The sequence below is a fragment of the Mandrillus leucophaeus genome, unplaced genomic scaffold (genome assembly GCF_000951045.1).
Source record: "Mandrillus leucophaeus isolate KB7577 unplaced genomic scaffold, Mleu.le_1.0 Scaffold1164, whole genome shotgun sequence".
Lineage (NCBI taxonomy): Eukaryota > Metazoa > Chordata > Mammalia > Primates > Cercopithecidae > Mandrillus > Mandrillus leucophaeus.
Window position 1 is genome coordinate 396,460 of NW_012099921.1, and position 27,119 is coordinate 423,578.

Genomic DNA, 27,119 nt, shown 5'->3' on the forward strand with positions numbered 1-27,119 from the left:
GAACATACTTTTATGGGCCAAGAAAGAAGTCCTAAGGCCAATTAGAAAACATTTTAAATTGAATGAAAGTGAAAATACAACATACCAAAATGTTGGCTGCTGCTAAATCAGTGTCTTGAGGAAAATGTATAGCATTAAAATGTTTATATTAGAAAAGAAAAAAGATCTGAAATATCAATAACTTGAGTTGCTACCTTAGAAAACTAGAAAAAGAAGAGAAAAAAATAAACCCAAAGCAAATAGATAGAAAAGAACAGAAAATAATGAAACTAAAACCGGGGAAACTGTGGAGAAAATAAACCCAAAGCTAATTATTTGAAAAGATAAATAATATCAATAAACCTCTGGCAAGACTTACATAGAAAAAAAAAAAAGACACAAAATACAAGTATTAAGAATGAAAGAGGGGCTATCACTACAGCCCCTGTAAGGATTGACAGGGTAAAAAAAAAAAGACTACTATGAAAAACTGCACATAAGTTTAACAACTAATATGGAATAGAGCAATTATTTAAAAATTACAAACTACCAAATTTATGCAAAAGTGACTACCCTGCCCCATCCCTGTTAAGGTCCTGGTTTTGTCCCTTGCTCTCCCAAACCAGCGTTCCAGGGCCATGACCCCTTAGAGGGTTATAAACCATACTACTTTTCATTCGGTTGTTCTTTCCTGTTCTTTCCCTTATTGTGTTTGGCACTGTGAAGGATGCAAAGGTGAAAAAAACTTTTTATTTTTTATTTTTATGTTTTTATTTGAAGAGACAGGGTCTCACTCTATTGCCTAGGCGGGAATGCAGTGGTGTGATCATAGCTTACTACAGCCTCCAACTCCTGGACTCAAGCAATTCTCCCACCTCAGCCTCCAGAGTAGCTAGAACTACAGGCATATGCCATCACACCTGGCTAAGTATTTTGTGTTTTTGTAGAGACAGGGTCTTGCTGTGTTGCCAGGCTGGTTTTGAACTTTGGGCCTCAAGCAATTTTCCTACAGTGGCCTCCCAAAGCACTGGGATTCTAGACATGAGCATCCATACCTGGCCATAGACTGAGTCCTTAATATCTGAGAATTTATGAGGGAAGAGGGAAGAAGACAGGATGGCAAATTAAACCTACTAATATCACTTGTAGTAAAAAAGCTTACATAGAGCCAACTAGGTTCATTCTGCTCACACCATTTTTATTTTTAAGAAATAGATGACATTCCTTCTCATATCTTTACACAGTTCCAGATATAGATGTACACACACACACACACACACACACACACACCCTCCATCATAATGTTTAGTAAGAGGGGTCAGCCCTTGTAGAATTGTACAGAAAATATTCAGTCATCCACCATGTATTTATTGATTTCCAACTCCTAGGCCTGTACTGGGCCCTCTTCAGAGGGGAAGAGTTCACAGATTAGCAGGTGACATATGCATGAAATAAATAACTACCACACAGAATGGGGGTGTATGATAGAATTAGGTAAATTTGCTATGGGGGCCACTAATGTTTTTTGGGATAGAGGAGAGAACTCAGGAAGTCTTTAAAGAAGAAAAGAAACTTGAATGAGGTCTTCAAGGATGAGAAGGAGTCCTTCAGCAGGGCAAGGAGAAAGGTGAGAATGTCTGGCACAGAAAAAAATACATAAAGGAGTTACAAAATAGCACATTTGTCAGTACAGTTAAGTTAGTGTTGGGCGGAGGGACCCAAGAGATGAACCTGGAGAGACAGATCTGGGACTCTTGCTGAGGGACGGGCCTCACTGATCACACAAGTGTCGATTTCCATATATACTTTCATTTTTAATTGTATTTTTGTTAACTATATGTCACATGCACAAGGTATAAAATTCAAAAAGTACAAAAGATATATAGAGAATATTAAGTCTCCCCACTTCGCTATCTCCACTGCTCAGGTCCTCTTCCTGAAGGCAGTTGCCAAAGCAGGTTCTTTGGGCATCCTTTCAGAGCTGTTTTCTTTAATATTTGAAAATATGTGTGTGTGTCTGTGTATTTTCCACACAAAGGTTGCGTATCATATTTTCTATCCTTTACCTTGCTTTTTTATTTGGATATTTGTTTTATTTATTTGGAATGTAGATATACCATAATTCATTGGATCAGTCCTGTATTGTTGGAATTTAGGTGATTTCTAGTCTACTGCTATCATAAACAATGCTGCAGTAAATATCCTTGTATATAAGTCCATCTGCACATGAAGGTATACCTGTATGATAAATTCCTAGGAATGGAATTTTTGGGTTAAAGAGTATAAGTATTTTTAGTTTTAATAGATAATGCCAAATTGCCATCTGTAGAGGCTATGCAATGCCTGTAACCCTGGCCAAGAGAGTACAGCAGTCTACCTTATCCACAAAAGATACTTTCCCAGATCCCCAGCAGATGCCTGACCCTGTGGATAGTACCAAACCCTAAATATATTATGTTTTTTCCTATACATACACACCTGTGATAAAGTTTAATTTATAAATTAGGCACCATAAGAGATTAACAACCATAATCATAAAATAGAACAGCTATAGTAATATGCTGGTATCACTACTCTTGTGCTTTGGGGCCATTTATTAAGTAAAATAATGGTTACTTGCACTCAAGCCCTGAGATACCAGGACGGTTGATCTGGTAACGAGACAGCTACTTAATGGGTAACGGGCAGCCTAGTGTATACCTTGTGGTTATACTGGACAAGGGGTTGTTTCACATCCCAGGTGGGATGGCATGAGATTTTATCATGCTGCTCAGAACAGCGCAAATTTTACAATTTGTTTTTTCTTTTTACTTTGGTTAATCTTTAAAACTCTCCCATGGCAACAATCATGGATTACTATGTCATATAACACCTAAGTCTTAAATCTCCACAGGAAAACATACCACCATCGAGTGCCATGGCATCCTATAGAGAACTTCCATCTTTGGTCACAGCATTAAGAGCTCTTGGTTTCACAGCCTCTTTGAAATGACCTATAAAATTTATCAATTGTTTCTTTCTGGAATTTTTCATTTAATATTTTCAGACCAAGATTGGCCACAGTTAACTGAAACCATGGAAAGCAAAACCATGAATAAGAAGGGGCTACTGTGTTATTAAACTTTTTGCTCTTTGAAGCTAGGATTTTTTGACTTTATCCTGTCAGTAATGGTAAGCCATTGAAAGGTTTTTTAAGAGGGGAGTGTTACAGTCAGGTTTGTGTTTTGGAAAGGTCATTTGGGCTGCAGTGAGGAAAAGAATTTTGCAGAGGCAAAGACTAAAGTCATGGATATCAATTAGAAGGCTTTACAGTAGTCCAGGCAAGACAGAATTGTTGGAAGCTCCGATTAGACAGTTTGCAGTGGAGATGAAGGAAATGGATATTGAGATAAAGAAGTAGGTTCAATAGAACTGAGGGATTGATCTGGCTGAGAGTGTGTTCGGAGTGAGGGTAGCTTTCATCAAGAAGTTCTATTTCCATGAGTCTTGTGAACAGCAACAGGCTTGTATGCACAGTCTGCACCTTCTTTGTAGATTTATAGATCTTATGTCTTTATTTAAACATTTTCTAATCCTAGAATATCAAAAGATAAAAAAGAGGCTGTAGTATATTACTAACTACTGTTTGTTGGCACCAAGGCAGTTTTGTCTGTTAATATCTGGTTGTCAGAGAAGTTGGAAGAGCATCTTTATTGAGATTCTTCAGTCAGGCCGGGCGCAGCGGCTCATGCCTATAATTCCAGCACTTTTGGAGGCTGAGGCGGGTGGACCATTTGAGGCCAGGAGTTCAAGACCAGCCTGGCCAACATAGCGAAACCCCATCTCTACAAAAAATACAAAAATTAGCTGGGTGTGGTGGCACACACCTGTAATCCCAGCTATTCACGAGGCTAAGGCAGGAGAATCGCTTGAACCCAAGAGGTAAAGATTCCAGTCAGCCAAGATCATGCCAGTGCACTCCAGCCTGGATGACAGAGCAAGACTCCATCTCAAAAGAAAAAAAAAAAAAAAGATTCTTCAGTCAGCCTGTAGTCCCAGCTAGTTGGGAGGCTGAGGTGGGAGGATAACTTGAGCCCAATAGGTTGAGGCTATAATCCTGCCTGTGAATAGCCACTGCATGCCAGTCTGGGCAAGGTGGCAAGAACCTGTCTCAGAAAAAAAAAATCCTTCAGTCAGACTTATTCCTGATATTTGCCAAACCAATTTTTCCCACATCCATACCATTCATTCAAAATTCTGAATTTAGGCTGGGTGCAGTAGCTCACACCTATAATCCTAGCACTTTAAGAGGCTGAGGTGGGAACGTTGCTTGAGGCCAGAAGTTTGAAACTACCCTGGCCAACATGGCAAGACCCCATCTCTAATTTTAAAATATAAAATAAATTTAAAAATTAAAAATTTAAAAAACAGAAAATTCCTAATTTAATAAAGTAACTTTAAATTCTACACTTAATTTACATACCTTTTAATTATATATATTTAAAAGTCTTTCATTTTGTGATCTGATTGCTTTGATTTTGTGTGTGGTTCTGATATTTAAAAATATTTTTATGTTATAATTTCAGTTTTATATAATACCATTAATTATTTCATCTGTTCACTCACTTTCTACTAATTTTTTATGAGGAAAATACAGTGTTTTCACTTTTTCTCTGCATTTTCTTCATTCATCTTCTTTTTTATGGGCCAGAGTTTCACTCTTGTTGCCCAAGCTGGAGTGCAATGGTGCAATCTTGGCTCACTGTAACCTCTGCTTCCTGGGTTCAAGCGATTCTCCTGCCTCAGCCTCAGAGTAGCTGGGATTACAGGTGCGTGCCACCATGCCTGGCTAATTTTTTGTATTTTTAGTAGAAACGGGGTTTTACTATGTTAGCCAGGGTGGTCTCAAACTCCTGACCTCAGGTGATCTGCCTGCCTTGGCCTTCCAAAGTGCTGAGATTACAGGTTTGAGCCACTGTGCCCGGCCTTCATTCATTTTCTATCTCATATTAACCTAAAGTTTGATTTCTAAGTGATTATCTTTATGTAGGTAAATATCCTCTATTTCTGTTACTTGGTTTTTCAGCTTTGAGTAATGTCTTTGGTGCCTGGCTTTTACAGGTGACACAGTCAAGGAAGTTACTTCACTTGGTTATTTTCTTCCCCCTTCCACTTTCATGCTGGCTCTGTTGTATCTGTATCGTCAGGGCATAGAACATTGACATTCTGATTTGCCATTCTAAACCCCACTTGATTTTAGTCTTGCTTCTACAGTTATATGTTAATATGCATCTATATATATGTTAATGTAAGTGAAATATATTTAGTGCTTATCGTCAGCTCTTTTGCTGTTGTTTCCTCAATCATCTTTTGGTTGACTGCATTCTTCCCTGGTGATTTCCTCAAGCAGGGCCTGTGGGAACAGTATTCCTTTAGTCTTTGTATGCTAAAACATAATGTTCTTGGCTTAGCAATTTTCTGGAGGTTTCTTCAGGAGTGTAGTTGCCAGTGTTTTCTGAGATCTGCCTCCTCCATTCCATCTCTTCTCCTTGTCTGCTCTGCTCAGCTCCCGTGTCTTCGGCCAGTTTCCACCCAGGCCTCCATGACCCTGCAGCTCTTGTTGCATGTGGACTTACGGGTTTATAACCACGGGATGAGACCTTTGTCTACAGTAGCTGTGATTTTGCCAGCGTCTTGAGACCTGCTGAACAGCTCCACTCCCCGCGCGCTGAGCTGTGGCCCTGTTTATTTCCCCATATCACTTTGCTCCTCCTCAGCTTCCCAGTGTCTGCATCTGTTGGCTTTTGGAAGCCGTTATCCTTTTGTTTGTTTTTTGAGACTAGGTTTTATTTGCCTCCAGTTCACTAACAAAGGATTTTGCTTTGTTTATTTCATGTTTACTTTAGTGGTTTTGATGATATCTTGGAGGAAAAGAGGCAAATCACTGTTAAACGCCACCATGTTTGACGGGAAGTCCTTTAAAAGTGGGTGGCAGTATGATATAACAACAAAGAGCATGGGATTTGGAGCGAAATACACCCAGCTGCAAATCTGAACTCTGCCACTTACTGACTACCTGTTGGTGGACAGATCGCATGCCTTCTTGTCATTGTTATCTCTAGAATGGGGCTGATTCTCCTAAGTATTCATACTGTATGAGGAGTAAGTGGGATAATATCATGTACAGGGGCATAGCATAGTGCTTTGCAAATACATGTTCAAAAGGGTAACATTATAATGTTTCATTAATTTCCTGGCATAGATGCCATTCAGAATTACTTTAATCCTCTCTGCTTTGATGGCATCCATTATTACCACTCACTCAGTGTTACTGGTGGAGGCTGGGACATTGAGGCCATTATTGGGACATCCTTTGGCACTGTCTCACTTCACCCATAATTCTATCCAAGGCAAGTAGTGCCACAGGAGAAGGACTGCTCTGGGAGCGCTGGGGAGAGGATGTTCTCCTTCATGTGGTAGGGGTGAGGGGTGGAATAAGCCATGAGCAACGTCTTTTGGGAAAGGCAGGATTTCTTCAGGAAGAGGTGGGAAGGGCAAGAGCTGGGTCTGGATGCTAGATATTCCTCAGTCCAGATACTGAGATCAGAGATTAGGGTGGGCGGGCATGGATGGGGCTTTGGGAATTTGTCACATGTCTTTGCCTCCCAACTTCCAGCAGATCTGAGAAACCAGGCAGCAAGATTCCCATCAGAGCAGTTGTGGATGAGGTCAGAGGAGGCTGGGATGCCAGATTGGAAAGAGATCTGAATGTCCATGTAGTTAAATCCTTGCTTTTGTCCCCGTGTTCTCAGGTCCTGGAATGCCAGACAACCATGGCTCCTACTGTGTCGGCCAGCAGCAGCTCTGATGTAGCTTCAATTGGTTGTAGCACCTCTGGAAGTCAAGGTATCTTTGAACCCATGGATATGGAAACCCAGGAGGATGGGAGAACATCTGCTAACCAGAGAACTGGAAGCAAGAAGAATGTGCAGGCAGATGGGAAGATACAGGTGGATGGAAGGACCAGGGGAGACGGAACACAGATAGCCCAGAGGACATGGGCAGATAGGAAGACACAGGTGTATGCTGGGACACAAGAAAGTAAGAGGCCACAGTCAGACAGGAGTGCACAGAAGGGCATGGTGACACAGGGAAGGGCAGAGACACAGCTAGAAACAACACAGGCAGGTGAGAAGGTACAGGAAGACAGGAAGGCCCAGGCAGATGAGGGCACACAGGAAGACAGAAGGATGCAGGAAGAGACAGGGATGCAGTCAGCAGGGAGTGCACCCACAGCCACGGAAGGTCAGTCAAAGCAGGAGGCAGTGACCAGCCTTGGCCCACCATCCAGAACCCCCGAACTCCCACCTACAGAGGGTCCTAGAGCTCCTCCGAGTATTGAATGTTTTACACAGATCCCAGAAGGGTCTTGTATCCCAGAAAAACCTGGTTTCCTGCCCAGATCTGAGGAGGCAGCAGTAACAGCCTCCAGGAACCATGAGCAAACTGTGCTGGGTCCCCTGTCAGGGAACCTCATGCTCCCAGCACAACCGCCCCATGAAGGGAGTGTGGAGCAGGTGGGAGTAGAGAGATGCCAAGGGCCACAGTCATCAGGGCCAGTTGAGGCCAAGCAGGAGGACAGCCCGTTCCAGTGCCCCGAGGTGGAGCAGCCAGGGGGAGTGTCGTGTGTGGATCAGGGTGGCTGTCCTCCAGCTGGCCTGAGCCAGGAGGTACCCACAATGCCTTCTCTTCCTGGAACTGGGCTGACTGCTAGCCCAAAGGAGGGGCTGAGCAGTACCCTGACTTCTCAGCACAGGAGCACAGCTGCCTTCCTGCCCTCTGAGGATCAGGCCCTGATGAGTTCTGCCCCAACACTGCACCTGGGGCCGGGGACCCCCACTCAGAGTCACCCACCAGAAACCATGGCCACCAGCAATGAGGGGGCCTGTGCCCAGGTATCAGATGTGGAGGGGCGGACCCCAGGTCCCCGGAGCTGTGACCCTGGCCTCATAGATTCCCTGAAGAACTACCTGCTTCTGCTGTTAAAGCTGTCCAGCACAGAGACGAGTGGAGCAGGGGGAGAGTCCCAGGTCGGGGCAGCTACCGGAGGTCTGGCGCCCTCAGCCACTCTGACACCCACTGTGGAAGTGGCTGGGCTGAGTCCCCGGACATCGAGGCGTATCCTGGAGCGTGTGGAGAACAACCACCTGGTGCAGAGTGCACAGACCCTGCTACTGAGCCCCTGTACCTCCCGCCGCCTCACTGGCCTCCTGGACCGCGAGGTGCAGGCTGGCCGCCAGGCCCTTGCTGCTGCCCGAGGCTCCTGGGGTCCTGGTCCCAGCTCCCTCACTGTCCCTGCCATTGTGGTAGACGAGGAGGGCCCTGGGCTGGCCTCAGAAGGAGCCAGTGAGGGTGAGGGAGAGGTTTCCCTTGAGGGGCCTGGCCTCCTGGGGGCCTCTCAGGAGAGCAGCATGGGTGATCGGCTGGGGGAGGCAGGTGGGCAGGCAGTCCCTGGGCAGGGACCCTCAACAGAGAGCATAGCCCAGGAACCCTCCCAAGAGGAGAAGTTCCCTGGGGAGGCTCTGACAGGTCTCCCGGCAGCTACACCTGAGGAACTGGCTCTAGGGGCCCGGAGGAAGAGATTTCTCCCTAAGGTCAGAGCAGCAGGAGATGGGGAGGCGACCACACCTGAAGAAAGGGAGAGCCCCACGGTTTCCCCCCGGGGGCCCAGGAAAAGCCTGGTGCCTGGGTCCCCAGGGACTCCAGGGCGGGAGAGACGCTCCCCTACGCAGGGCAGAAAGGCGACCATGCTGGAGGTGCCTCGGGCAGAGGAGGAGCTGGCGGCAGGAGACCTCAGCCCCAGCCCCAAGGCTGGCGGTCTGAACACAGAGCTGGCCCTGGATGAAAGCAAGCAGGAGACACTGGCCAAGCCCAGGAAAGCCAAAGACCTGCTGAAAGGTGAGCAATGGGGAGGGAGGCGGGGGATGACTTCACAGGACAGGGCCGCCATGGAGCCACGGACAGCACACCGCTGCTGCTGCTAACAGCACCACCCGATGACAGATAGCATATCCCTCCTCAGGATTCACAAATTACCTTGGTAAAGGTACCCTTCTCTCACAGCCTTTGGAATCTGAAAGGCCTAGTTCTTGTTTTGCTTCTGCCACTCCATAGAGTGGAGATAACAGTACCACCTTTGCAATGGCATGAGGCTTAAATGGGATGGAATGGGTAAAGTGCTTAGCATAGGGCCTGGCTTCAGTAGTGTTCTAGTTCTCCATCATCACCAATCCCCCTTTACAGAGTTGTCGCATGATTACAGAGTGGTGGGGACAGGATTCAAATGCAGGCTTCTAGAGTTAGGGACCTAGAATGCAAACTGAAGTTCCTGTCTCAACTGCTGTCTGGGTCCTCAGCTGGGAGCCCCTCCCAGCCTGGGGTCAAGGTGGAGTAGGGGCTTCTGTCTAGCTGAGATGTGTGCTTTGGGGGTCAGGGCAGAAGCCTGAGATATAGGCAGTAGGCACCTGGGGGCTATGAGGCACCTTGGTAGGTCTGTGTGGAGACTTGAATCCTGTTTTCTCCCAGCCTTTCCCACCAAGGACACCCAGGAAAGCAAGGATATGGCCAGAGGAGAGGTGGTGTTCCCCTCTTGACTGGACCCTGCTCTCAGCCCCACAGGTCATCCGGAAGATTCGGGTGGAGCAGTTTCCTGATGCCTCTGGTAGCCTGAAACTCTGGTGCCAGTTTTTCAACATTCTTAGTGACTCAGTCTTGACATGGGCCAAGGATCAGTGCCCAGTGGGCGAGGTGGGCAGGAGGTAAGCCAACGATACCACCATCACCTGACCTGGCTCCCTGATTGCAGTAATACTGTTGGGCACTGTCCTAGCGCTTTGAGCCTATCGCCTCATTAATCCTCACAATAACCAGGGGAGGTCCTTTTATTTCCATAGTAGAGATGAGAAAATGGAGGCTCAGCATTCTTTAAACCACTTGTCCAAAGCCACACAGCTAGTAAGTGTGAGGACTGCAAACTAGATCTGTGGGCTTCAGTACCAGCTCTTGGCCCTGGAATTGCGCTGCTTCCCCAGAGTTCTCAGAGCTGGGGTTCTCAGCAGCCTCTGAGAGTGGGCTCCAAGGATGCTTAGGACCACAGTCTGCCCCCATGCCATGGCGATGGCCCTTATGAGTAGGGTCTCCAATCTGCAGCGCAGGGGATGAGGGGCCGGCGGCCTTGGCCATCGTGCAGGCCTCCCCCGTAGACTGCGGCGTGTATCGGTGCACCATCCACAACGAGCACGGCTCGGCCTCCACCGACTTCTGCCTCAGCCCTGAGGGTGAGTGTGCCCCGTGGCCTGGGGTCTCAGCCTGGCCTGGCTCCTGGGGGGTGGGCAGCCGTCATCTTTGAGAGAAGGCACTCTCTCGGCACAGCAGCCTGAAGGCGCTGCTTTCTTCTTTTTCTGTATCTAGTGTTGTCAGGATTCATCTCCAGAGAAGAAGGTGAAGGTATGGTGCCCCCCTGGGGAAGGTGGGGTGGTCCTACCCCTGCCATCTGCAGGGAGGACCCTCTTTAAGGGCTTGGAGTCTGATCCCAATCCACATACTGCTCCCCTTTGTCTCCTAGTTTAGGATATGGCTTGGGGAGATGATAGAGGAGGACTGCTGTATCAGAAGGTTGTGGGGGAAGAAGTGGCCAAGGGGGCCACTGCACCGGAGTTAGTTCACCCTTGTGCCCTTTGTCCATGTCAGAGTCTTTGATCCAGGGCAGAACCAGCCACCAGGGCATGTCTTGTCCTGCCAGCTCCTACCCAGGATTTCTCACAGTACTCTGTGGACCCCAGCATTAGATTCACACAGGGAACCTGTTAGAAATGCAGTTTCCTGGTCCCTGCTGCACTGCAGACATCTTTAATGACCTAGGAAGGACCTAGGAACATTGCATTTTCAGCAAACTCCCTGGTGATCATGAAATACCTGCAAAGTTTGACACACATTTGAAGGGCTCAAATAGGGATGGATATGTACTGTTCCTGCAAGAGACAGGCTAAGGCTTGGGACTGTGAAGGCAACCAGTGATGAAAAGATGTTTAGAGCTGTACTTGCTAACAAATGCATTAATTCCTTCATTCACTCACTCTTTTAATCACTCATTTATCCAACTAGTGACTTTGTTTTGAGATGGAGTCTCACTGCCACCCGGGCTGGAGTGCAGTGGCATGATCTTGGCTCACTGCAACCTCTGCTTCCTGGGTTCAAGCAATTCTCATGCCTCAGTCTCCCCAGTAGCTGGGATTACAGATGTGTACCACCACACTCAGCTCATTTTTGTATTTTTAGTAGAGACAGGTTTCACCATGTTTGCCAGTCTGGTCTCAAACTCCTGACCTCAAGGGATCCGCCTGCGTTGGCCTCCCGAAGTGCCAATTAGTGACTTTTGTTTAATAATCAAATAAAGTTTAATCAATATCAAATATAACCTCAACCTCAAAACTAAATAATAATTATTTAATATCATCAAACATCCAGTCAGATTTCCCCAAATGTCTCATATACGTTGGTTTATTTGAATCAGGAACCACTCATTGCTTTTGGCTGATGCAGCTCCCAAGTCTCTCTTAATATTTAACAGTTTCTTCTACTTTATTTGTTTTCTTCCTTTGCCATGTATTTGTTAAAGTCACTGGTATAGAATTTCTAACATTCTGGATTTTGTTGATTGTGTTCCCATTTAACATGCTCCCCCATGCATGTGCGTCTTCTAAATTGGTAATCACATTTAGACGTTCGGTCAGATTCAGGTGTGATTTTTTTTTTTTTTTTTTTTTTTTGCAAGAATAACTCACAGGTGCTGTGTATACCTTTTGCATCCTATCTGGAGGCACATAATGTCAGATTGTTTTCGTTTTAGTAATGTTAAGATTGGTCATTGGTTCATTCAGGTGGTATCTGTGTGATTCATCCCATTTTAAAGTTAAAAACAATCTGATACAAACCCTATTGTTATCTAAGAGTTTTAGCAGTCACTGATTATTGCCTAAATCTATTATTTCATTAGCAGTTGCAACATGGAGATAGTTTAATTTGATCTTTTCTTCTTCATTCATTAGCTGATTTTTTTCTGTAAAAAGGGGATGATTATTTGGTTATCTCAATACATAAGTTCCAACAGGAAATGAAGGATAAATATTTGCTCTTTTCCCTTTAGTTACTAGAATAATGAGTTGGTGCCCTACCATTTTCCATAGGTGACCAGTGAGGTTATTGTTTGAGGGAGGAGATTGGATTTTTTTTTTTTTCGGTCACCACTATGAATACATGGATTTTTAACATATGTGATATATTCAACATGTTGCAGTAATTATTTTTGTTGCCAAGATTGTTTCCTTTTTGGCCCAAGGGAGCCCCTTCAGGTTGGCCCCTGTGTCCTTCTGCCAAGTCTCTAATAGCTTTTGCTAGCTCTCTTGCTTTCTGGTCTCACACGATATTTCAGGTCCTTGCTGTACACTTTCTGCCTAGACCTGGAATCAACCATTTCTTTAGAAAGCTCTAGTTTCCCTTTAATGGGAAATTATATTTAACGGTCACAATTTGGGCACTCACTGCTGCTGGATTTATCCTGCAAACTTTTTGTTTCAGTCAAACATGTTGGTTGAAATGGAGTCATGTATTCATCTAATCAAAACAATGAATTCTAAAACAAAGTAATTCTGGTATTCTGTATTGATTGCTATTGCCACAGAAAACCCCTGCCTTCCACAAACGCATCCTTTGTGGAAGGCAGGGGTTATGTGATGGATACCACACGGGTACCACTAGATGGCAGGGGTTGAATCAAGTAGAGTTTCTGCCCCAAGGAGCTCATAGTCTGGTAGGGACTCAATGTGCCCAAAGATCAGGCGTGAACAGAAAGTGAGCCCAGCAGGTTGGCAGGGTGGGAGGCTCTTCTGGCCTTTTCCTTCCCTGCGAGCCCCACATTGGTCAGACAGGAGCTCCTGGTGTCCCACATTTCTCCTGTTCCCCTTCAGTTGGAGAAGAGATTGAGATGACCCCTATGGTATTTGCTAAGGGTCTGGCTGACTCTGGCTGCTGGGGGGACAAGCTCTTTGGGCGACTGGTAAGCGAGGAGCTCCGAGGGGGTGGATATGGGTGTGTCCTTCGGAAGGCCTCCCAGGCCAAGGTCATCTACGGACTGGAACCCATCTTCGAGTCGGGCCGCACGTGCATCATCAAGGTGTCCAGCCTGCTTGTGTTTGGGCCCAGCAGTGAGACTTCTCTCGTGGGCAGAAACTACGACGTCACCATCCAGGTACTATGTCCCATCTTCACTCCCCATCCCTTTACTCACTCACCCCCTACCCTTTCCCAGCTTAGGTCCTGTTGGGATGCCCAGTATCAAGGCAGAAGGCATCTCAATCTCAACCTTATGAGGCTCCTAGGATGGACCTTGTGGAAGGCCTGAGATGCAGCCCAGAATTCAGATGCTTGGCCTCAGAGAGCTTGAGAGCTTCAAAACAACTTGGGCCATAGTTTTCAAACTCTGTATTTGCAGCAGAAACCTTCCCCCTGCTCCATACATAATCTCTCATGGAAGCCTTGTTTATATGTGGGATGAAAGGGGGGTGCTGTGGGTGGGGTGGACCGTCTTCCTGGTTCTCCACAGAGTGGTCTCTGGGGCACTGTCACATACCATTAGAACTCCTGAAAATAGTTTGCAAATCACCTGAAAATCTCAGTTTGAAAAGAAGTCGAAAGCCACTTGTTATACAAAAGAGGAAAATGAGGTGCAGAGTGGGGAGCAGGGAGGAGTAAGCCCTTCCTCCCCCAGGGCTGGGATCCTCCTCTCGGTTCCCTAACAGAATAGGGGTAGACACAGTGGAGGACTGGGGAATTTCTTTGCTGACCATATTTGGTTTCCTCATCCACAGGGGTGCAAGATCCAGAACATGAGTAGGGAGTACTGCAAAATCTTCGCAGCAGAAGCTCGGGCCGCACCTGGCTTTGGGGAGGTGCCTGAGTAAGTACACAGTGAGGAGGACGTGCAGTGTGCAGCACTGTTGCCTTGGGCTTCTGCAAAGACAGTGATTTCACAGCCTCCCAGGGGCAACCTGGGTTATGCCCATGTGCAGATAGGCTCACAGCCCCGTGCTCAGCTCAGTGGCCTCACAAAAATCTAGAAATAGAGACCTCATTTACTTCCCACTTGAGAAAAGCCTCTGCTCTGGACTTGAGTCTCCTCCTGCCCACCCCAGTTCCTCATTCTTTAGCGCCGATGTTGCTGATTGCAGAGTTTGGCCACAGCAGTTTCTGGGACTCCATGAAGGTAATGGGGTGGGCTAAGCTAGACAGACTGGTCAGGACCCTTCTGTGGTAGGCAGGCGGAGTCAGTGTGGATTTTTGTAGGAGTCAGCTATAAATGGCAGTTGTTTCCATTTTGAGACTTGAACTCCAACCTTTGCATACCTGGGGTCCCACTGGCAGAGAACCACAATCTGGTTGAATCCTCTCTAAAGGTGCTCCTTCTATTTGACATATACGTGCCCCAGTCCCTCACCCAAGCCACACAATCTGCCTATGCCCATAGCAGGGTTTTGTTCTAATCCCACTAACCAGGAGAATGGACAGGACTCTGAAGCCAAAAATACCATTTCCTTTCCTGAACTCAGGGTGGAGTTGCTTTCCTTTGCTGTCCTTTGGGCTCAGAGTTGAGAATTCCATTCTTGGAAGGGCCCTTCTTTTAGGTCCAAGAATACAGAATTGAATGGGAGGGAGGAGCTCTCTGGGCCATACTTCCTGCTTACTGCAAGGTGAAACTATGTTTAGGATCATCCCACTGTATCTGATCTACCGGCCTGCAAACAATATCCCATATGCTACCCTGGAGGAAGACCTGGGCAAGCCCCTGGAGTCTTACTGTTCCCGGGAATGGGGCTGTGCTGGGGCTGTGACAGCATCTAGCAGCTCTGAGGCCATGCAGAAATGCCAGACCTTCCAGCACTGGCTGTATCAGTGGACAAATGGCAGCTTCCTTGTCACAGATTTGGCAGGTATGAAGGTATAAGGGTGCGCGGGTGTGCATGTGCATGGATGTGAAAGCATGCAGAGGAGGCAGAGCCACAGTGCTTGACTAATCATTTACAAAGCACCTTTGTCTTTATTCTTTTTTGCTTTTCACAATAATCTTGTAAAGTAGATTGGACAGGGACCATTTTGCACGCAACCCTAATACATACCTCATGTAGCCTAGTCTATCACTGCAGTTGCATTTAAAGGAGCACAGTCCAGGCTCAATTAAAATTAAAAAGGAATTTATTTCAAAGATCATTACATGGGGTCTAATTCAAAACCCACAACCACCCTTTTCAAAACCTCCCTTCTTCCCTTCCCTGCAGCTTTGCTGTAGACTTTCTCACTCTCCAAACTTCCCAAACTCTCCCTTCCATTTTAGCACAGTAGCTTTACTGTCTCTCCTCCTCCTCCATCTTTGTTAGCTTTTTGTTATGTAAAGCAACTTAGTCTCACTTCTTTTTAGTTTTACTCCTATGCCCCTCATTACCCAGAACTCCCCAACAAAGGAAGGCCAGCAGGCATGAACCCTCCTTCCTTCTTCAACCAGCTCTCTCCAGGCCTACTGTCTTTAAGCAGAACTGGACAGGGGAGAGGAACAGAGAAAATGCTTAAGGGAAGGAAAGGTTGCTGGGATTATCATGCATTATTAAATCTTGTCTCTGTGGTAAATAAGTGAGAAAACTAAAGACCAGAGATATAAAACTGACTCAAATGTGTGTTTCACTGGGATTAAATTGTACAATAATTATTATATATATAACTCCGTATACTAGGGGGGAGGGAGGTCTAGGTAACATTAAGCCATTATCAGTCAACCTATTTGTTAACTTACATATTCATGCTTCCATCCTTTTTCCATCCAACCACTACTAAATATTGAAAAAATAAAAAGTTGAATTAGGAATAGTCATTGTCCTCAAGAAGCTGTGATGAGTAGACCAGTTTCTACTATAAGATGATAACGTGGTATAGTAGAAAGGCTTTAGAGTCGGCTGGGCGTGGGGGCTCACACCTGTAATCCCAGCACTTTGGGAGGCCAAGGAGGGTGGATCACTTGAGGCCAGGAGTTTGAGACCAGCCTGGCCAACACAGCAAAACCCCATCTCTACTAAAAATCCGGGCATGGTGGGGCATGTCTGTAATTCCAGCTACTTGGGAGGGTGAAGCTTGAGAATTGTTTGAACCCGGGAGGCAGAGGTTGCAGTGAGCCAAGATTGCACCACTGCACTCCAGCCTGGGTGACAGAGCGAGACGCCATCTCAAAAAAATAATAAAGAAAAGAATAAATTTGATTTAAGTCAAAGCCCCATTCTCTTCTAGCTGAGTCTGTTTTACAAAGAAGAAAACTGAAGTTCACATTGGTTAGGTCATTCAATCTCTCTGAGCTTCAGTTTCCTTTCCCTCTTTAGGAATAATGTCTCTCCTACCTAGCATTCAGATTTTTTATGAGGATTAAATGAGACTGTATTTGTGAAGACCTTCTGCAAACTAAAATTCTGTGCAAATGAGAGAGATCATCATTATTACACAAAATGGAATGCTATGAATGCCAAAAGAGAAATGACAAAGAAATTAATATTTATCACATTACTCCTATGTTTCAGACACTAAGTTAGAGTCCTACACATATTATGATATTCTCAATACCCTGTAAGATGGTCATTATTATCCTCACCTTTATACTTGAAGATTAGAGATATGAAGTGACTTGTCGAGTTCCCACAGCTCAAAAGTGATAGAGCTGAAATGTAAATCTGGGTCTGTCTGACTCTAAAGGCCACAATTGTTATTGTCTATCATATGATGGTACTCAGCCCTGTTAGTGAAAGGCAAGTTCCTAGCAAAATGCTCTGGACAGATTGAAAATGGGGGAAAGAACATCCTAAACCTAATGTGTGAATGCTAAGATACCTGGGTGGCCTGACCACAGTGAAAATGTTTTTCTCTATCATCATTTTGCCTGACTCCAAGGCTGTCTTAACCTGGAAGACCATCTTAGCTTCTTGTTTGCTTGCTGCCTTTGTAAGTGGTGCAGAAACCAATCTTCTGTAGTGTTGCATTTCCGCTGGTCTACCCCTGATTTATCCTCTCATTCCCATCTGTCTCTTTTGTCTGGACAAACTACTGATCTGTTCAGAGGAAGAAGGTTTTAGCTCAAAGCCAGAGGCTAGTCCAGTTTGTGACCTGGTCTAATCCCAGTAGAGGCAGGATTGCATAGCTGGAAGAGTTTTGGCTCTAGGAATCCAAAAAAGCTGAACCCTTATTTTAAGTCAAATGGCCATTGCCCATAGCCAGAGCTCAATTATTGAATGACTGAGTATGACTTTGTTCAAGTCATTTAACTCTGAGCTTATCCTCCTCACTTGTAAAAATACGAATAGTATTCCTAGTAATAATCCAGAGACCTGCACGCTGTGAGAAAGGCTGGTGGTGATGACCCATGAGAAGATGCTTGAAGACACACCTGCACTGACACCCAGGAAGTTGATGCCAGCTTGGGCTGGTTCTCTGCCCCCATGTCTCCAGTAGGAAGAGACGTGGTTCTAAGCCCCCCACTGTCTCTTCCTGCAGGAGACGTGGGGGCTTAGGACCAGCCCAGGCTGGCATCAACTGCCAACTTTCTCTCTTTTCAGGGGTTGACTGGAAGATGACTGATGTGCAGATTGCTACCAAACTTCGAGGGTGAGTGGTTCTTGGGGACAGAATGCCCTCTGGGGGTCTTCTCTGGGTGTAAAATGTCCTAAGTCCTTCTGGTTCTCCATCCCTGAGGTGCTGGACCTGGGGCCAAGTGGTCCCAGACACACCCATGGCCATGTGGTAACATCCTAGAGGCTACTGGTCCCCACACCTTATCTCTGGCCTGGTGTGGCAGCTATTACTGATGCCACACATGGGGTCCCCTGCAATTCACAGCTCACACATACTCCTCCCTTCTCGCTTGAGGATGGTTGCCAAGGTGCCAATGAGTAAGGGTCCTGTGATTAGAGTGTGAACCTCGAGTCTGCTCCAATTTATGTTAAGAAGCTAAGACATCCTTATGCCAGTTAAAGTCCTGCGTGATGGATTCCATGTGTCAGGGTGTAATAAGACCACAGTTTTAAAACTGAGGCCTTGGGCTAGGCATAGTGGCTCACGCCTATAACCCTAGCATTTTGGGAGGCTGAGGAGGGAGGATTTCTTGAGCCCAGGAGTTTGAGACTAGCCTGGGCCAAGTAGAGAGTCTCTATTTTTTAAAAAAAGAAAAATTGAGGTTTTGGCTGCTGCCACCTGAGGTAGCACCCAAGGGAGACTCCCCATCACCCTCAGATAGGGTAGAATGTACCCTGAGCACGACATCCTGATGATGGCCACCCCAGAGTCAGCCCCCCAAGGAACTGTGTCTGTGGTTGGGACCCCCACTCAACTCTTCCTGTCCGGTTGCAGATACCAGGGCCTCAAGGAAAGCTGCTTCCCTGCCCTGCTGGACCGGTTCGCCTCCTCCCACCAGTGCAACGCCTACTGTGAGCTGCTGGGGCTAACACCCCTCAAGGGCCCTGAGGTGGCCCACCCCCAAGCCAAAGCCAAAGGCTCTAAGAGTCCATCTGCTGGCAGGAAAGGCTCCCAACTGAGTCCTCAGCCCCAGAAGAAAGGCCTCCCTAGTCCTCAGGGCACCCGGAAGAGTGCTGCAAGTTCCAAGGCTGCCCCTCAGGCCTCAGAGCCGGTTGCCGCTCAGTTGTTGGGACAGCCTCCCACCCAAGAGGAGGGCTCCAAGGCCCAGGGCATGCGGTAGCCTCAAGAGGAGGCTGGGGGCCTCCACCCGGCAGTAGACCAACCAGGAAGCAGCTTGAACCGGAAGGAGACTTTCCAAAAATGGAACTAACTGGAGAAGGTACACGAAGGAGGCACCACTTGGGGACCTCTCTGAGCAGGCTCTCGTGAATCAGCTCCTCATCAGATGGCTTTGGTGCATGGCACGTAGCCCACTGGCCTCTTCTGGTGCCACTGTCACCCAAGGTTCCCAGGCCTCAAGCAGGCCCCACCTCCGAGTGCCTGGCAGCCTAGGCCCTCCTTGAAGTTTACACTTTGCCACTGCTGGAGGCTCCCCTGAGTCCTCTGCATGAGTTCTGCACCCCAAGCCCTTGCCCCAGCCCAGTCAGGCAGCAGATGTTATAATCTGAGTGAGGACATGCAGGCCAGCATTTACTCCCCTGCCTTTGCCTGGCCCTGATCTTGCCTGTCCTCAGGGCTCCAGACTTCCTCTGCTAGTCTGGCCTGGTGACTCTCAGGGTATCTTCTCCTTCCAGCTACTTTGGCTCACTGATCTCAGCTTACCCTGCAACTAACCTGTCCTTGAGCCCAGATGGGGCTCAGGGCCCTTCCAGAGCCTGTCACGTCCTTGTGCAGTGGCCTTTGATGATGTGTGTTCATGCTCTTCCCCTTCACTCACTCGCCTGCTTCCCATGCTCCCTTGCACCCCCTGGCCACATCCCTGTCTTAGGGCCCAGCTGCAGCCTGCTGCCTGCCCTTCATGACTCTGCGCATGGCCCTTTGCTTGAGGGCTCCCCACTCCCTGCCTACCAATACCCAGGTGAGGAACAGAACCTCTGGCATCTCACCCCACTTCAGTACTCTCTTCCCCAACTTCTCTTGGGCTCTTTGCTCATGAGGTGAGAGCTGGCATGAGGGCTGTGTCAGCAGCTGTAGCCAGAGAGAGGTGTTGACTCTGAGAGACCTTGCACTCCACACTGAAAAGAAGTGGGGTCACAGTGAATTTCACATCCCCTCTCAACCAGGAATGGAGGGCTAGGTCCCTTCCCCATGGGGAGTACACTTGGGTGTTGTAGGAGGGATGCAGTCTATCCATGCACTTGGGTGGAGGAGAGTCTCTGTGCCTGGGAATTAGGACTCCTGCCCCAACCATAGCTCTTGATTCTGGGGTCCCAGCTCTGGACCTCATGTATGGGCTCCCAAGGACCCAGCAGCCTGGGTCCTTCCAGAGCATCCCTCCCAGAGGCCTGGGATGGGGTAGGTCTGCAGCTAGCCTGCTCCCCTTGGAATGCAATAAAGGCAGCATTGTGTGCCCTGCTTGCCCTCATCTGGTGTGGTTGGAGGTCCACGGAGTCAGGGTCCCCCTCTCCCAGGCAAGCTCTCTGAGGGCATTCTGTAGTCCCAGGCCCACTGGAAAAATGAATCTATATTTTGGTTCCTGGACCGAAGTTCAGTCGCAGTCTTCTGTGGCCACAGAAAGACAGCCTGTGCTTCTTGCACAATTGAGCTGCTGCTGTGTGCCCCTTAGCAGGGTGTCTGGGGACTTATGCCTTTGGAATTGCTCTTCATTCAGAAGAGGAACACAAAGGAAGCCATCCAGGAAGAAAGCGCAGAGCTGGGGGCTCTGGAAACGCCCTGTGTCTCTGGCTACAGCAAGACCAGCCCAGGAGCCCACCAGCACCTGCCTCTCAGCTACTTGCTGACCATTTCCTGCTTCTCAAGCTGCAGAGAAGCTTTTCATTCCCACCCCCACCTGGAGCCTCCCCTTGCCTTACATTTCCCCTGTATGGTAACATCTCTGACTTCTCTACCTCCTCTGTGCTCAGGTCACTCCACATCTTCTGCCCCAGTGTGTCCCCACCTCTCCCAGCCTGTATATCCAGATTCCTTTGGTGAACTGAGAGCTGGAGTACTGTTCATTCATTTATTCATTCACCCACTCATTCAGCAGACATATACTGAGCGCTACTTTATGCCAGACCCTGAGCTGGCAGATGTTTGGAGGCAAAGATGTGTGAGGCCATCTCAGGAGAGACTACCTGTTAGGATTCTTGAGTTTTGACCAACAGAAATGAACTTGGACCAACTTAAGCAAGGAAAAAGGGTTCATGGGAAAGATGCTCGGATAGCTCACAGAACCAAAAGAATAGCTGAACAATTGGCCTTGGGAAGGGTGGGAGCTGGGGCAGCTGCAAGGCTTGCCTCCCAGGAGCTGCTATGGTTGGCATAGCTTGCCATCGGTTCTAGTGGGTCCTCTTCCACTCAAGATTCAAATTCCAAGTGAAGGAATCCGGCCTGGAGCTCAGGGCTTCATAGAGCGGGAGGGAGGCAGTTTTCCAAAGGACGCGGACTCTTACCAGAAGAATGGTGGAGTGCAGAAGGGTAGAAAGGGTTTGGTAGGCAAACCCTGAAGATGCTCCTAACACACATGCTGTTCTTCCCATCTCATGTATGATGACTCTCCCACATATAATCACAACCACATTTCCCTCTGCTTAGGGAATTCAAGATCATATCTAACCTCGAATTCCAGCGGTAATGACATGGCTCCTATTGTCCAAAGTCCATTGTCAATAGGGATAATCTCCCTCTTTCAGTGTTACCACAATTCCATTTTGAAATTCTACAACCTGTAGATTAACCATATTCAACCAAAATTATATAATCCAGTAAGAAAGGAAGAATGGGTAAAGTCTACAGTCCATTTCTAGAACTGGTCATGAGAACTCATGTTTATGATGATGGACTTTTAATCTGGTGGAGTGACCCAAACCTTCAGTTCTGAAGCTCCTTAGTGGTCCTACCTGTGTGACAGGCATTTACTATTGGACATGGCAGTCCCAGGATGAACTCCAGGAATCCCCCCATGTCCATCTCTACTCCTGCTCCCTTTTACGTAACAGCAATCATATTTTCCCTTGAAAGGGTTAATCATTCTAGATACTCCCATGACCTCTTTATAATGAGCCTGAAATGGCCCGGTGGCTGCCTCAGCTTCCAATTCAGTTGAACTGCTACTACGTCTTTGAGGATGTGCTCCTTGCTGGGGGACTAAACTCTCCACACCAGCCCGGTCCCAAACCTCAGGTGTAAGAAAAACATTGAGATCTAGCAATAGCAGGGCCGTCTCTACACTGCGTCCTATCCCTGAAGAAGAAACAGCGCCAGGTATGGTTGCCAGCTCCAAGCGCATGCTGCCTCCTGCAGTCCTGACCCAGCCTCTAGGGGTGTTGTTTCTAGTGCCATAGTTGAATTTTCAACAAACCATTTCACCACACTCTCAAGCCAGCTGCTGCTGGTTTGTGGGTTCCTGAGAGGATGAGTGAATGCCTACCCATCAACCTATTACTCTTCTTTTAGCTGTAAAGGGAATTCTGTGGTTGGGTGCAGTATGTGAGGAGGTCACATGATGTTTATGGCATTTGATAATTCCGTGGATATTGATGGCAGGAGAGGCGTGATGGGTTAGAAAAGCAAATTCAAATCCAGAACGAGGGCCCAAAAGGGCCAAGACAAATTACTGCCCCTCTCAGAGCCACAAATGTAGAAAGGGGGAAGCTCAGCAGTGTGGCGGGAGGAAGCACTGTGGAGAGTGAGTGAGCTACCCACACGTGACCTGCTGGTGCCTTCAGAGCCCTAGCCTGGAGCGACAGTGTCCCATTGATAACAGAGTACACTGGCTATGCCAGACTTTACGGCTAGGTGGTCAGATAACCATTTCATGAGGGGCAGCATGGCCAACGAGTGTGCCAGGGCCAAGTGTTTAGGTTCCCCCAGAGCCCAGTGGTGAGCCAGAGGGGCATTTTGCACAAGGATAATGGTTACTTGTCGGCCAGAGCATCGCTTGACTCCAAATCCTGGGTTCTCTTATCATATTTTCTTGTCAGGACTTACTGCAAGCTATATATGGCTCCCCGGTATGCCACCGATGGACAGATACCTCACGTACCATTGACCTGCCAGGTCACATGGCCTGATGGCAGAGCTGGCTGCACGAAAGACTTTCCCAGCTGGAATGCCTTCGCCTGCTCTAGGCCCACCCCAAAGCTGGCAGCGTTCTAGGTCAGTTGGTAAATGGGTTAGAACAAGATGCCCCAAAGTGACATATATTGCTTGGAATTAGGCCTTAGTGGTGAGGGATTCAACATACAGTCATTTGTCCTACATTATGAAGGAAACATTCTGACCTCAAACAGATCCCTCAACCCCTAGAACTTTATAGAAGGGGCAGACCTTGGCATTTTCACATGATTTATCTCCCACTCGGATTCACATATGTTTGACCAAGGCACTAGGCAGCTGCCGATTTCCCATCCCTCCTGTAGTCCCAGATGAATGGATACAGATCCCTTTGGGGAAGGCTGCAAGGAAAGTTCACAACATGCATCTAAGCGTTAAGTTTTTCCTTCAAAAAGACATTTGACTTCCTCTCCATTTAAGGTCTGGAAATCAAGTGGGAGATATTGACTTTGGCACTTGAGACAGACCTGTTGACCCACAAATCTTTAGTTAAGGTCATTACTAGGCCATATCCTAGGGGCATCTGGCCTTTTTCATTCCTGGGACCCACAGCTCAAGGTCTGATTTCCATGTCCTGCCCATTACGATGAGCGCCCTATTTTGTTCCTTCTCTCTATCTCAGCTGCTGAGATCAGGGAGCCCACATTCCCAGCAGCTCTTCCAAGCAGCCTCCCAGGCCTAGAGAGGAAAATCAGCGGAGCCTTGTGAATTTATTTGTCATAAATTCACAAGAAGGGAGCTCATCTTCTGGGTCCTGCCAGAGGGCACTGAGGGGGTTGATGGGCTGGGTGCATGCCAGGGACCCAATCAAGCATTTTTATCTTCTGAAATCTTTGAATTCCTGCCTTTCTTGGATGTTTGGTCTTTTGATATAATTTAGCATGGGCCAACATTTGGTCCAGATTAAAATAGTAAGAACTGTATCTGGCAATTTGAGCTTTTACATAGAATGTAGAATCTCTGGTGAGTGAATATATCAATAAAGACAACCTGAACCAAAATTATGTCTTGGTCATACAGCCTTTAAAAGATCCACCACAGCCTGGGCAACATAGGGAGACTCCGTCTCTACAAACAAAACAAAACAAAACAAAACAAATTAACCAGGCGTTGGGGTTCATGCCTATGGTCTTAGCTATTTAGGGAGCTGAGGTGGGAGGACTGTTTGGGCCAGGAGATCGAGGCTGCAGTGAGCTGAGATCACACCACTGCACTCCAGCCTGGGCAACACAGCGAGACCCTGTCTCAAAAAAACAAAAAAAAGTCCATCAATGTACCCTATATTTTTTGACAATGTATTTGCCAGTTCATGCAGTTTCTTCAGAATATCACTCTTCTCTTTCCTGATCTGATTAAGACTCTCAACCCCTGGGATATGCTAAGTGTGGGTTCTGGTTACTGGTATAACTTGTGGTGTCGGGCAGGAGGGAAACTGTTTGCTTTCTTTTTTTATTATTATTATTACACTGTAAGTTCTAGGGTACATGTGCATAACGTGCAGGTTTGTTACATAGGTTATACATGTGCCATGGTGGTTTGCTGCACCCATCAACCTGTCATTCATATTAGGTATTTCTCCTAATGCCCTCCCTCCCCCAGCCCCCCACCCGTTGAGAGGCCCCAGTGTGTGATGTTCCTTGCCCTGTGTCCATGTGTTCTCATTATTCAACTATCTCTTATGAGTGAGAACATGCGGTGTTTGGTTTTCTGTCCTTGTGATATTTTGCTGAGAGTGATGGGGAAAGTGTTTGCTTTGTTCTGCAAGAGAGAGGTACACCTTTTCTAGTAGTGGAGTTTGGAAGGAAATATTTCTGGAGGGCTGTCCTATTTATGTCCTTTGAATACTCCCAGATATCATTAATCCAGTTGACAGGATGCCACCCTTTTTTGAAACCGAATGAGGTTTTGAATTCAATTGGTGGTGAATCTAGCAATTTTGCAGAATCAGACTCTGGGTTTGTTTTTAAACAAACTCTATAGCTCCAAGCCATAAGGGAATTTCTACCCAGTAATAGAAAGGTCCTGAGTTTCATTCCATGCCTTGAGATGGGAGGATTTTAATGATCATCCTCTAGCTTCGTTTTGTGCATGTGTGACAGGGTGTCACCCAGGCTGGAGTGCAGTGGCGCACTCTTGGGCTCACTGCAACCTCTGCCTCTGGGTTTGAGTGATTCTCATGCCTCGGCCTCTGAGTAGCTGGGACTACAGGCATCCACCACCATACCCTGCTAAATTTTTTTGTATTTTTAGTAGAGTCAGGGCTTCACCATGTTGGCCAGGCTGGTCTCAAACTCCTGGCCTCAAGTGATCTGTTTGCCTTGGCCTCCCAAAGTCCTGGGATTACAGGCGTGAGCCACTGTGCCCAGCCCATCGTCTAGCTTTAAAAAGTATCCAGTGATGTACAAAGGCTGCTACTTTCCCATCCCTGAATAGGAACAGGAGTTTCAATGCTCTTCACCCTATCTTACCTCCATAACCAATTCCAAAACCCCTGTTATTTCCTGGGAAAAGGAGAGAGTCCATGTCCTTTAACATCTTCCCTGTGAATGTCACCATCAGTTACAGTTCTCTGACTGCCAGCAATAAACTGGCTCTAGCTTAAGTAAGAATAAAAGGAAGCCAGGGTAACCCACTGGTCTGAAAGAAGAATTGAATGACAAGCCTAGGGGACAATGGTAACCAGGGCAGCTCTGAGGACTTTGGCCTGAGGAATTTGCTGACCATCACCCTAAGTGCACCCTTCTCATGACTCAATCCCAACTGCCTTTTGTTACTGTGTGTCTCTACTCAAGAAAGAGAATTGGATTGGCCTGGCTTGAGTCACGTGTATCCCTGAGGCCTGGGGCAGCAGAGGTACTGTGGGAAAGAGGGGTGATTTCTGCCCACCCCCCACCAACCAAAAAAACAAAAAAACAAAAAACCGGAGGGGGTAGTAATGTTACCGGAAAAACTGTTAGTACAGAATACGAAGTAAGAGAGTCCTAGCTCATTCCAACCCCAGAGAGCAGCCACTGGAAATGTGAAAGATGCTCTCAACACAAGGGTTATCACCATGGAGAGGCCTTCAGGCTGGGGCCCAAGAGGCCTTGATGAGTGGCACTAAATTGGGAAATTTACCCCAGGGCAGGGTCTGGGTTTTAGTTTTGTAACTTGATACCCCTGAGTTGATCACTGAGGGAGGCTATCTCATTCTGGTTAAATTTACAGTAAAATGGAACTTACACATGAAAAACTCACCTTGCTAATTTTCAGTGAGAGGATCACTTGAGCCCAGGAGTTTGAGACCCTGTCTCTATTTAAAAAATCAAATTTGGCTGGGCACGGTGGCTCACGCCTATAATCCCAGCACTTTGGGAGGCTGAAGTGAGTGGATCACCTGAGGTCAGGAGTTTGAGACCAGCCTGGCCAACATGGCGAAACACCGTCTCTACTAAAAATACAAAAATTAGCCGGGCGAGGTGGCAGGCACCTGTAGTCCCAGCTACTTGGGAGGCTGAGGCAGGAGAATCGCTTGAACCCGGGAGGCGGAGGTTGCAGTGAGCCAAGATTGTGCCACTGCACTCCGGCTTGGGCAACAGAGCGAGACTCTGTCTCCAAAATAAATAAATAAAAATTTTTTTTAAATGAGAAATTTAATCATTCAATAGACTGGACACTGTGTTTACCTGATAGTCAATTATCCTCTTCTTCTGAAGGGAATGGTTCAAGAAAATGCAAATTCTCAGATTTGGTGAGCTTAGGATGTCATCGAAACAGGCTCCTCCAGCTCTCTGCTCTGCCCTGCCAGCCGACGCGGGAGGAATAATTGATCCCCAGTGGAATATTATGAGAAGAACTGAGAATAGTAATGTAAAGCTAAATCTTTGTTATATAGAGAGTCAATAGATAATGTCTAAAGATGAAAATAAAGGCTGGACACTATGGCTCATGCCTGCAATCTCAACACTTTGGGAGGTTAAGACAGGAGGATCACTTGAGCCCAGGAGTTTGAAGCCAACCTGGGCAACATAGTGAAACCCCGTCTTTAGACAAAATAAATTAGCCAGGTGTGGTGGCGTGTGACTGTAATCCCAGCTACTTGGGAGGCTGAGGCAGGAGGATCACTTGGGCCCAGGAGATTGAGGCTGCAATGAGCCATAATCATGCCATGGCACTCCAGCCTGGGCAACAATAAATGAATAGATGATAGATAGATAGATAGATAGATAGATAGGTAGATAGATAGATAGATAGACAGACAGAAGATAAATAAGTAAATTAATAAAAATAGTAGCTATATTGATATTTTAATATCTATCATCTATGTATCTATTATCTATTTTATGTAT

General features: G+C 47.0%; 1 protein-coding gene across 1 annotated transcript in view; it reads left to right on the plus strand.

The window, feature by feature from the left end:
- The window catches only part of ALPK3 (alpha-kinase 3), a 70,282-nt gene extending 46,490 nt beyond the window's left edge, over window positions 1-23,792 (plus strand). The window contains 9 exon segments of the mRNA XM_011999376.1: window positions 6,771-8,916; window positions 9,629-9,776; window positions 10,168-10,295; window positions 10,429-10,464; window positions 12,984-13,264; window positions 13,884-13,972; window positions 14,779-15,002; window positions 17,658-17,706; window positions 18,448-23,792. Of these exon segments, the coding sequence (XP_011854766.1) occupies window positions 6,771-8,916; window positions 9,629-9,776; window positions 10,168-10,295; window positions 10,429-10,464; window positions 12,984-13,264; window positions 13,884-13,972; window positions 14,779-15,002; window positions 17,658-17,706; window positions 18,448-18,793 (3,447 nt within the window). The 3' untranslated portion in view covers window positions 18,794-23,792.
- The last annotated feature ends 3,327 nt before the right edge of the window (window positions 23,793-27,119 follow it).